At 42.6% G+C, this 12,550-nt stretch overlaps 1 protein-coding gene across 8 annotated transcripts in view; it reads right to left on the bottom strand.

The window, feature by feature from the left end:
* Nucleotides 1-12,550, bottom strand: part of LOC125447315 (tumor protein p53-inducible protein 11-like) — a 211,780-nt gene that overhangs the window by 8,486 nt on the left and 190,744 nt on the right. For all 8 annotated transcript variants that reach the window (XM_059640426.1, XM_048521639.2, XM_059640427.1 and 5 more), the window contains 2 exons: nucleotides 9,600-9,791; nucleotides 2,679-2,737 (listed from right to left, as the gene is read on the bottom strand). In XM_059640426.1, the coding sequence (XP_059496409.1) occupies nucleotides 2,679-2,737; nucleotides 9,600-9,728 (188 nt within the window). In that variant the 5' untranslated portion in view covers nucleotides 9,729-9,791. The remainder of the gene's footprint in view (nucleotides 1-2,678; nucleotides 2,738-9,599; nucleotides 9,792-12,550) is intronic.

Raw genomic sequence — 12,550 nt, 5'->3', positions numbered from 1 at the left:
GGATAAAGCATGGAGCTTTTGTTCAGTCAGCCAGGCAAGAATTGTTCGATTGGTAATCTGGTCTGACCCTGTCAGAGCTTCTAATTCCAGTTCTGCCTTAGTGTGTCAATATCATACAATGTTATTTCTATTTCACCGACATTTAGATGGTAATTGGGCTGGCCATGGTGTCATGGTAATGTTACTAGATTGCTAAACCCAGAGGCTCTGACTGGTGGCACAGGTTCCACACTCTCTCTGAGGTTTAAATTAATATTTGGAATAAAAAGGCTTTGCTTGACAATGGTGACTGTTGTATAAGGTAATGGCTTTGAAGGAATTAATGCTAAGTTGCAAGAAGTTCCACCTGGTCTTTGAGTGGAGAATCAGGCTGCCTTATACAAACTCCCAAATGGGTCAGGCATGACATACCCAGCCATTTGATAATCGTGAACTAAAGTCTTACATGCTGAAAGAAAAGCAGAAATTGCACAGGTCCCTTTTAGGCGAATCTGGACTTGAAATGTTAATTTTGCTTTTCTCACCACAGATGCTGAGCTTCCCCAGCAATTTCTGTTTTTGTTTCAGATCTTCAGCATTAGCATCTCTTTGTTTCATCTTTCAATGCTTATTTAGTTGTATGTTGTATTTATTTGAAATAGTAGCTAGGAGCTTGATTGGCAGCAGTCTACCTCAACTGCCCAGCGCTCAACACAACAGTGACCATGAGAATTATCCTCAGCTGTTGCAAACATCTCATCTGGTTCATTAATGCTGCCAGGTCATAGAGTCATACAGCATGGAAACAGACCTTTTGATCCGACCAGTCCATCCCGACCATATTCCCAAGCTAAGGTGGTCCCATCTGCCTGCACTTGGCCAATACGCCTGCAAACAGTTTGTATTCGTGAACTTATCCAAATGTCTTTTAAATGTTGTAACTGTGTCACATCCACCACTTCCCCTGCAGGTTCATTCCACACACAAACCATTCTTTATGCAAACAAACTGCCCCCTCATGTCTTTTTCAAATCTTTTGCCTCTCACTTTAAAAATGAGCCCCTCATCTTGAATTCCCCCACCGTAGGAAAAAGACACTTCCTATTCACCTTATTTATGGCCCTCAGTATTTTATAAACCTCTATAAAGTCACCTCTCAACATCCTTCACTCCAGTAAATAAAAAGCCCCAGCCTATCCAGCCTCTCCTTTTAACTCAAACCCTCCATTCCTGGCAACATGCTGATAAATCTATTCTGAGCCCTCTGTCGTTTAGGGAAGGCAGCTGTATGGCGTATTTTTATTCTGTCGGGTTATAGTGAACTTGAAATTCAGTCTTGTTTCAGTTTGTAAAATGTCCTTTCTTTCAAATATTTAGAATTAAACCCGGTTTTAGAGTTTTACGCAGAGGTTGTAACTCTACCTCTGGTCAGAACCCTCAGGACTGCGTTTGCTTTGACTGGGTCGGCCCCACAATGATTTAACAAGAGAGTGGGTCATTCATCAGATGAGGCTGTAACATCCATCCCATCTGGTAAAATCCCAATGGAGGTGAGGAGGCAACAGCCAATTCCTCGGGCATCCACTTTGCATTGTTACCCCATCTCCCAAACCTACCTTCCAGCTCACTCATGGTGGGACTTAAAATTTCACCCTAGATTGCTGCTAGCTGCATTTTAAAGGAACAGTCATTTTGTGCTTGCAAATCGGAGATTGTGAGACGGGTACAAATATATGTGCTGAATGGCCCCCCCTCTGTGCTTTACCTTTCTATGATATACTGTGTGGAGAATGTATCAGAAGTATCAGTCTCTGCTTTGGTTATTATCTATAAACAGATCAAGGTGTCATACTTGCCTCAGTGTTAAAAAACATTTCTGTTTGGCGGAAACTTACCGTGCCTTAAGCAGTAATTCAGTACGAAAACAACTCAAACACTGTTACTAACCTGGGTTTGGCTGAGTTGGTACTGCACTCCCATCTGAATCAGAAGCTTGTGGGGTGAAATCTCATTCCAAACACTTGGGCACAAAAGTCAGAGTGACACTAATATGCATTTACCGACAGAATTAGGATAAAGCTGAAGCAGCCATCGTTTTACCGCACCATAGTGTGCTGCTCTCTCATTAGAGTGAGATAGTGGTGGCTTAAGAGTCACCACACCTCACGCACGGAGAGTTTTTGAGAAGGAGAGTCCTTTATGGGTAACCTCAGCTGTGCTGCACTGTCAGAAGGTCAGCACTGAAGGAATGCTGGACTGTTGAAGAGTCAGTAGTAAGGGAATGCTGTACTGTCAATGAGGCAGTAATGTGAGAGTGCCACGCTGTTGGAGAGTCTGTATGGCAAGAGCGCTGAACCGTTGGAAGGTCAATATTGCAACAGTGTTCCCCCTCAGGAAGTCAGTACTGAGAAAGCACTGCATTGTTGAAGGGCAGTTCTGAGTGCTGCACTGTCAGAAGATCAGTATTGCAGGAGTGCTGCAGAATCAGAGGGGTGATACTGAGGGAGCATTGGATTGTTGGATGGACAATATTGAGACAGCACTGCACTGTTGAAGGGGCGGTGCTGCAAGAGTACTGCACTGTTTGAGGGTTTGCACTGTGAGAGTGCTGTGCTGTGGAAAGGGCTGTTCTGCAATACAGTCATTTATTTTTTCATTTGAATTTAAATGCTGAGGTTTGATAATTTTTAATTCATTACCTGAGTCCAAATGGCTCATGAAGAGCAAACTTGAATTCATTTCCCAACATCTGGCTGATCTGCGAGAGGAAATGAAAAAATATTAAATCAGTTGGATTATGTACATAACAAAGTGTGGAGCTGGATGAACACAGCAGGCCAAGCAGCATCTCAGGAGCACAAAAGCTGACGTTTTGGGCCTAGACCCTTTTCTGATGAAGGGTCTAGGCCCAAAATATCAGCTTTTGTGCTCCTGAGATGCTGCTTGGCCTGCTGTGTTCATCCAGCTCCACACGTTGTTATGTCGGATTCTCCAGCATCTGCAGTTCCCATTATCCCTGGATTATGTACATGATATGACTGATCCCTGAATGTCTGGAAGCAGCGCAGAGGAACATAAAAAGCAAAGGATCATCGTTACTGCAGGAGGTCAGCAGAATCCATTCAATTCTTAATGTGCGTAGAGATACAAGAGATACACCTGACAGATCAGTAGGGCGGACACCAGAAACTAAAGGTAATTGTCAACACAATGGAGCAAGAAAACTTCACAGTCACAAGCAGCACTAAAATATTGGACAGGAATACTTTATCTTCAAAACAAAAAGTTACTTTCGGAGAATCTGCTGAGGTAGGGCATAATCAAAAAAGGAAGAAGCCACAAATAAGTTGATTATATAGAACAATCTACAATTGAAGAAATATCTAAAGTCTCCCTAAGAGGAAATAGGTGATCTAGACCAGTACCTTTGACAAAAGGGTATTTATATCTATGGGCATCTCACTAATTTCAAGATTAATGCTGGTTCCAGTGTCACTGTATTATCAGATAGTGAAACATGGTTGAAAACATACTGTCTACTGTTGACCACAGAGCAACCACATAATTAGGGAGATATAGTAGTTCAGATTAAGATATGCTACAAGCTACTCTCAAACACAAAGGGCATCAGGTAGCAGAGAACTTATACATATCCCATAAATAATAATGAAACAACAATAATGATACTATATTACTGTGTGTTTAGACTTTGGTCTTCTTCAAATGATATAAGGTATAAAACTAGAAACTTGTATCATTGACAGCCACAGGTGAGCTGCTAGAAGCCTGCATGTTGGCTAACGTGGTGCCACTATTTAAGAAAGATGATAGGGAAAAGCCAGAGAACTATAGACTGATGTGCCTGACATTGGTGGTGGGCAAGTTGTCAGAAGGGATCCTGAGAGACAGGATTTATATGTATTTGGAAAGGCAGGACTGATTAGGTATAAGTGATATTGGGAACTGCAGATGCTGGAGAATCCAAGATAATAAAACGTGAGGCTGGATGAACACAGCAGGCCCAGCAGCATCTCAGAAGCACAAAAGCTGATGTTTCTGGCCTAGACCCTTCATCAGAGAGGGGGATGGGGTGAGGGTTCTGGAATAAATAGGGAGAGAGGGGGAGGCGGACCGAAGATGGAGAGAAAAGAAGATAGGTGGAGAGAGTATAGGTGGGGAGGTAAGGAGGGGACCTATCCCCTCCTTACCTCCCCACCTATCTTCTTTTCTCTCCATCTTCGGTCTGCCTCCCCCTCTCTCCCTATTTATTCCAGAACCCTCACCCCATCCCCCTCTCTGATGAAGGGTCTAGGCCCGAATCGTCAGCTTTTGTGCTCCTGAGATGCTGCTGGGTCTGCTGTGTTCATCCAGCCTCACATTTTATTATCACTGATTAGGTATACTCTACTTGGCTTTGCGTGTGGGAAATGGTGTCTCACAAACTTGAGTATTTTGAAGAAGTAACAAAGAGGATTGGTGAGGGCAGAGTGGTGAACGATATTTATATGGACTGCAGTGAGGCGTTCAACGAGGTTCCTCATGATAGGCTGGTTAGCAAGGTTAGATCACATGGAATACAGGCAGAACTAACGATTGAGATATGCACTTGCTTGAAGTTAGGAGACAGAAGATGGTGGTGATGGTTGCTTTTCTGCCTGGAAACCGTGACCAGACCAGTGGTGTTCCACAAGGATCGGTGCTGAGTCCATTGCTTTTCATCATTTATATAAATGATTTTGATGTGAACATCGGTGCTATGGTTGGTAAGTTTGCAAATGATGCCAGTGGACAGCAAAGAAGGTTACCTCAGAGTATAATGTGATCTTGATCAGATGGGCCAATGAGCCGAGGAGTGGCAGATGGAGTTTAATTTAGATAAATGAGAGGAGCTGCATTTTGGAAAGGGAAACCAGTGCAGGAATTATACACTTAATGGGAAGGTCCTGGGAAGGAGTGTTACTGAACAAAGAGACCTTAGAGTGCAGGTTCACATTTCCCTAAAAGTGGAGTCACAGGTAGATAGGATAGTGAAGAAGGTATTTGATAAATTTGCCTTTATTGGTCAGTGCATTGAGGGTAGGAGTTGGGAGGTCACGTTGGGGCTGTACAGGACATTGGTTAGACCACTTTTGGAATACTGTGTGCAATTCTGGTCCCCCTGCTACAGGAAGGATGTTGTGAAACTTGAAAGGGTTCAGAAAAGATTTACAAGGATGTTACCAGAGTTGGAGGGTTTGAGTTATAGGGAGAGGCTGAATAGACTGGGGATATTTTCTCTGGATTGTTGGAGGCTGGGGTGTGACATGTAGAGGTTTGTTAAATCATGAAGGATATGGATAGGGTTAATAGCCAAGGTCTTTTACCGGGTTGGAGGTGTCCAAAACTAGAGGATATAAATTTGAGGTGAGGGGGAAAGATTTAACAGGGACCTGAGGGGAAATATTTTCATGCAGAGGATGGTGCATGTCTGCAACAAGCTGCAGAAGAAGTGGTGGAGGGCTGATACAATTACAACATTTAAAAGACATCCGGATGAGTATATGAATAGGAAGGGTTTAAGGGGATATGGGCCAAATGCTGGCAATTGGGACTTGATTAATGTAGGATGTCTGGTTGGCATGGATGAATTGGACCAAAAGGTCTGTTTCTTTCCTGTACAACTCTAAGACTCGATGACTCTCATCTTCTTTAAACTTACGCCCTTTTAACTTAAACCTATGTTCCCTAGTAATTGACTTTTCTACCCAATTGACTTTTCAACTATCTATTCTATCTATGCCTCTTGTAATTTTGTAAATTTCTATCAGGTCTCCCCTCATCCTTCAATGTTCAAGTGAAAACAAACCAAGAGTGTCCAATCTCTCCTCATTGCTAATACCCCACAAACCAGGCAATATCCTGGTAAATCATTTCTGCACCGTCTCCAAAATCTCCATATTCTTCTGGTAGTGCAATGACTAGAACTGCGCACAATATTCCAAAGCTGGCCCAACTAAAGTTCTCTACAGCTGGAAGCGACTTCCACACTTTTATATTCTCTGCCCCAATTGATGAAGGCAAGCAGGCTATATGCCTTCTTGATCATCTTGTCCAGTTGTGTTGCTGCTTGCAGGCACTGTGGGCTTGTGTGAGGTGATCTGCATTATTGCTCACCATAGGGCATGTTTGTTGCCAACTACTGCTTTTAAAGTATACATTAGGAGGGATAAAGGGGACCTTGAAATGTCCTTGGCAAACGGGATTAAGGAAAATTCCAAAAATACATATATAAGGAGCAAGAGAATATTTTTGCATTGTCACTGGTGCGATACTTGCACAAATTCATCTGCTCACACGCAGAAACTATCCAAACTTGCTCAAAAAAATAACCTTCTGCTGCATTTAGAAAAAGAATAACAGTTTGTTTTATTTGTGAAACCCTTTGAGCAGATTGCCCAGTCCACCCAGTTCATTGCTTTTTCTCACAGACCTTTTATCTCTTTCTAAAGTAACGTAGCTTTTATTTCACCTATTAAGCAATGGGGTGACACGATGGCTAGCACTGCTGCCTCACAGCTCCAGGGACCCTGGTTCAATTCCACCTTTGGCTGTCTGTGTTGAATTTGTACATTCTCCCTGCATGGGTTTCCTCCCACAGCCCAAAGATGTGTAGGTCAGTTGGATTAGGCATTGGAAATGCATGATTACAGGGATAGGGTAGGGGGGTGAGTCTGGATGGAGCATCAGTGTGAACTTGTTAAACTGAATAGCCAATTTCCACACTGTAGGGATTCTAAGGATTTAAAGTTTTTTTTGTAAACATAAAATATTTTGCTTAATGAGACAAGGGTTGGTAGTTCTAGAGAAAGTAGTACTGTTTTCTTTGGTGACCCAACTATCAATACGAATTGATGTTAAGTAAGGCACAGCATGGTTACGTGCAGAGTTAAACTACCCCTATACTTCCTAATGATGTGGCTCAGTCCTGATGCTAAGATTAACGGCGCTCTCGTTCTCGAGGGAATGCAGCGAAGGTTTACCAGGCTGATTCCAGGGTTGGCAGGTCTGACGTATGAGGAGAGATTGACTAGGTTAGGATTATTTTTGCTAGATTTCAGACGATTGAGGAGGGCGGATCTCATAGGGACTTATAAAATTCTTTCAGGACTGGACAGGGTAGATGCAGGGAGGATGTTTCTGATGGTGGCTGTGTCCAGAACCAGGGGTCACGGTACATGGATTCGGGTTAGATGGGTTAGGACAGAGATGAGGAGACATTTAAAAACCAAAGAACTGTGGATGCTGTAAATCAGGAACAAAAACAAAGTTGCTGGAAAAGCTCAGCCAGTCTGGCAGGATCTGTGAAGGAGAAAACAGATTTAACATTTCTTCCTCAGAGGAGACATTTCTTCACCCAAAGAGTGGGAAGCCTGTAGGATTCCTTACCACAGGAGGCAGTTGATGCCGAAACATTAAATGTTTTCAAGAGGCAATTAGATATAACACTTGGGGTGCATCGGATCAAAGGTTATGGGGAGAAAGCAGGATAAGGCTATTGAGTTGGACAATCAGCCATGATCAAGAAGAATGGCAAAGCAGGGTTTGAAGCCCAAATGGCCTCCTCCTGTTCCTATCTTCTATGTTTTTATGTAACTAGTGCAGACAGAAGCATAAGACTGCAATAGGGTTTTGAAAGATTAGGTGAGTGGGCGAATGTGTGACAGATGGATTTCATCAGTGTGAGGTGATTCATTTTGGATGAAAAATAAGGGGATAGATCTGAGCATCAATGAAACGATGAAAAGCAAAGATCAGTGGAGGTCTATTGAGATAGGAGAATCTGCATATATAGTTCATTAAAAGGTAGCAGTCAGGTACAAAAACAGAGAAAAAATTAAAATGGCTAGTGGAATTTATCTTTTTAACTAAAAGGCTGGAATATAAATTAGGGGAAGATTTTGGTGACAGCTGTACAAAGCCATAGTTAAAACGCAGCGAGTACTGGAGTGCAATGTAAATTTGGAACAATGTGTCTTCGAAGGATAAATCAATCTTGGAAGGAGATGTAATATCGATTCATCAGAATATAACCACGGCTCCAAGGATTCAGCAATGAGACCAGGGTTATTCCTTAGCTTGTCGATATTTAAAGAGTGATTTGACTTGTGGCTTATCAAATTTTGTAAGAATTTGACGGGGGATATAGACAGTGACCTGTTGCAATAATGAGGGTCGGCTCAGAATGGAGTGGGTAATCAAAGACTGGGGTCAGGCTGATAAAGCGAGAAGTTAGTGATTTGAAAGGGTGTTGAAGGGTGGAATTCTTTTCCACAAAGAAAAATAAATATTGGGGCAATCAATCATTTTAAATCTGAGATCAATGGAGGTTTGCTAGTCTGACCATATTAAAGGAGATGGAGCCAAGTTGGATGCATGGACTTAAGGTGCAGATCAGTCATGATTTTGGTAAATGACATAGAACAGGCTCAGGAAACTGGGGCTGAATGGTTTACCCAGACTGAGGGGTCTAGACAGATTAGAGGTAAAACAGTTCCTATTAATGCAAGGATTGAGAATGGGAGACCACAGGTTTAAGGTAAAAGAAACAACGGAGATATAGCAACACTTTCGTCATAGCGATGCTTGATAAGCACATTTTATGGATTGATTCAGGCTATAGAAGATTTTCAGAGATTACAACTCTTTTATTGTTATAGATCAGTTCAAGCAGTAGTTTCATCCCTCCCTTGTGGATCCTTTGCCTATGTGGAAGCCAAGCCTCATGCTGGGGGATGTCCAATTGCCAACATAGTAGTAATAGAAATCGAAACAACAAGGGGAGGAAATGAGGGAGGGGGCTAAATTGAAATGGAGTTAGTGGGGAAAATAATAAACCCCAGCTTGCGCAGTGTCCAGCTCTGTCTAAAAGCTTTGAAAATGTACCAACTCTTTGTTCTTTTTAGAACCACCACTAAATTAATTAATTAAAATACAAAACAAAATGACAAAACACAAAAAGGAGAGGAAAACAAGGGAGGGGTGAAATTAACATGGTGTTGAAGGAGAAATAATGCACTAGAGCCCCCACCTCTCTCCAAAGGCAAACCTCAATTCTTCTAATCAACACATTCAGACATGCTATGACTGGGGTAGATGGGATTTCAACCTATACCCTCTGGACCTGATGCAGGGACACTACCACAAAACCACAAGTCCCTCGAAGTCCCAGCTCTTTTCATTCTCAATCGACACATTGAAGCAGAGACCGGATTATTCTCTGAAAAGGAAGAAGGTGCATGGAAGAAGGTGGGGAATGGCACTGCTCATTTGGAGAACCAGCCCAGGCACGAGTGGGATGAATGGCCTCTTTCAGCACAGTATCCATTCTGAAAAGCTGTGAGGAGCTCAGCTGTGAGTCTATCTGAGGGGGATACTAGTCTAGTGCAGAGTAGAGATAGCTCAGTGCTCTGGGCTCACGCCACGAAGAGCTGGACTGAGACTGGCTACACTGACATCTGGGATCCTCACAGAGAAGAATAAAAACAGTTCAATCCCATGGTCAGACCCAAGTAGTGCAGGGCCAAAGGCCAATAGCTCATCTCTTCTAAAAACTAATTTTGCCTTTGAGGAGGCAGCATTACCTTTGATCGGTGGACTTCCCCCTCATCATCTTCACCTCCGACTCCAAGGATTTTCCTACTCTTCAGCCGGCTCACCAGGTCAGTCTGGCTGTGTTTCTTCAGCAGGGAGCCGTGTGGTTTGACAGCCATCCTTATCCTCCCCACCTCACCCCTTACTCCAGGATACCACTCACTCCTGTCACAAACCTAAACCTGAAACAGAAAAATAAAGAGAGAGCTCGGAGGTTTTATCCCGAGGTACACTGGTAATAGAGAGTGCATTCATTATTTAACATCAAATTGATGTATTATTTATAATATTTGAGCACTAAAGCCAGTTCAGGCTTTCAGCCACAAGCCTCTGAAGTCTTATGTTTGCCTTTAAATGCAATACTATTGTTGTATTACAGCATTATTAACTTACATCAATAAAACATCTTTCATTACCTTAGACATCTCAGAGATTCAAAGCCAGTCACAAGGTTTAGAAGTAAACAAATAGAAAGTGTTGGAAATACTCAGCAGCATCTGTGCAGTGAGAAACAGGGTTAATGTATCAGATCATACACCTTTGACCAGAACTGCAATTTTGATGAAAAATCACAGATTAACACCGTTTCTCTCTCTGTGGATGCTGTCTGTACTGCTGAGCACTTCCATACTTTCTGTGTTTATGTTAGATTTCTGACATCTGTGGTTTCTTTTTACAAGAGGTTTGAAGTTTTTATTTTTACACATTTATGGGGTGTGGGTGTCACTGACTGGGACAGGATTTATTGCCTGTCCCTAATTAGCCATGAGAAAGTGGGGGGTGAGCTGCCTTCTTGAACTGTCACAGTCCATGTGCTGTAGGTTAATGTCCTTAAGGAAGGAATTCCAGGATTTTGACCCAGCAACAGTGAAGGAACGGCAATATATTTCCAGGACAGTGAGTGACTGGGAGGGGAAATTGTGGGTCGTGGTGTTCCCATGTATTTGCTGCCCATGTCCTTCCAGGAGGCTGTGGTCATGGGTTTGGAAGGCGCTGTCTGAGGAGCCTTGGTGAATTTCTGCAGTGCATCTTGTAAACGGTATGTTCTGCTGCCATTGTAGTTGCTGTTGTAATGGAAGAAACGCTGCAACAAATTTACACACAGAAAAATCCCACAATCAGCAGTGTATGATAACCAGATAATTTATTTTCAACTGAATGTTTGGCGGAATAATGTGTCCTTGGGTTGGAGTGGTGGTAAATATTAACCAGGACACAAGAAAGAAGTCCTCTATAAAATAGCCCTCATATGATTTTTTACATGATCTGACAGAGCATGGATAGTCATGCTTTAAAGTCTCATCGGAAAAGGCTGGGCCTCCAACAATGCAACACTCCCACAGCTCTGTACCAGGAGAGTCAGCGAGGATTTTTCACTCGAATGGGACTGGTGAACCTCCAGTCTTGCCAGGGGAAAACAGGGATAATAAAAGTGCAAGTTCTGCCCCAAGGTCAGCCAGTCGTTTCTGAAGATCAGCTACGTAAAGGTTATAAGGCAAGTAATAGTGCCTGGGGCTCACATCAAAGGTTGTGGTACGTCCCTGCTAAGCATTTACAAAATGAGAAGGTGAATTTCAGCCCAGGCAGCAAGCATGATTCAAAGAAATTCCCAGTGATGGTTAAATTCCACATCAAACATATCAAGGAGCTCAGTATTAATACTCTTTGGGATCTAGCATTATCTGCTAGCTTCAGCACTGCGAGCACCCCATCAATAATTGTTTTGTTTTTCCCATTTTGTGAATTTGTTTCTAAATGTCATGGCTCCTATCTGTTTTTCATGGCAATATGGAAAAGAAAGACCTGCAGTGCTGTGTACCTAATGGAGCCTGAGGCAACATCAGTTAAGTGGCAGAATTAGTCATGAAGCAACTACAGTGATGACACAAAACCAAATCAAATTGAAAGCTGTTTGCTAAACTACCAAATTTTCTGATCTTTTCTAGTAAAGGTTTCATCCATTGTATTCCCCGCTACCCAACTCCTTCTGCCACGGATTTCAACCTGTTCTTTGAAACTACTTCAGCGGCCTTCAAAATGTTTTGGGATGTTCCAAGGTCCGAAAGGCACTATACAAATACAGGACAGTACTCTTCTTATTCAGTCCTGCTGTGCAAGAGCTCTAAAGAAGTTGTATTGGGACATAGAACATAGGAACTGGCAGAGGTCATTCGGTCTGTGGAGCACTTTGTAAGGAAAAATAGAGGTGTAGACTATTTTCTAAACTGTGAAAGACTTAGGAAATCTAAGCACTAAGGGATTGGGAGTCCTAGTTTGGGATTTTCTTGAAGTTAACATGCAGGTAGTTAGGAAGGTAAATTCAACATTAGCATTTATTCAAGAGGATACAAGAGCAGGGATGTACTGATGAGGCTGTATGAGACTCTGGTCAGACCGCATTTGGAACATTGAAAGCATTTTGAGCCCTATATCTAAGGAAAGATGTGCTGGTGGTGGAGGGGCATCCAGAAAAGGTTTATAAGAATGATCCGGGGAATGAAGGACTTGTCATATGAGGAGCAACCGAGGGTTGTGGGTCTGTACATGGTGGAGTTTAGAAGGATGTGGGGAGATGGTGTTGAAACTTACAGAAATAGCAGATTTTGTTGGGTTTTTAGGTTCTTAATGACTTCCAAATCAATGAATAAGCCTTCAACACTCTGAAGTATAGAATTGCAAAGGTTCGCCACCCTCTGAGTGAAGGAATTCCTCTTTATCTCTATCCTAAATGCTCTTCTTTTATTCTGAAACGGTGTCCCTTAGGATCTAAATCCCTTTCCCCCCAAACAATGAGCAGCAACAACCATTCTGCATCCACTCTGTTGAACCCTGTACAAATTTCCCTTCCTCCTCTGTGTTTGAATCTAGTCCACACTAACAATGAATAAAATCTCCTCTTCCTGAAGACTTCCACTATGAGATAGGCTTGCTCAGCCCTGCT

The sequence above is a fragment of the Stegostoma tigrinum genome, chromosome 38 (assembly GCF_030684315.1).
Source record: "Stegostoma tigrinum isolate sSteTig4 chromosome 38, sSteTig4.hap1, whole genome shotgun sequence".
Classification (NCBI taxonomy): Eukaryota; Metazoa; Chordata; class Chondrichthyes; order Orectolobiformes; family Stegostomatidae; genus Stegostoma; species Stegostoma tigrinum.
This window is presented reverse-complemented; position numbering and strand designations above follow the sequence as displayed.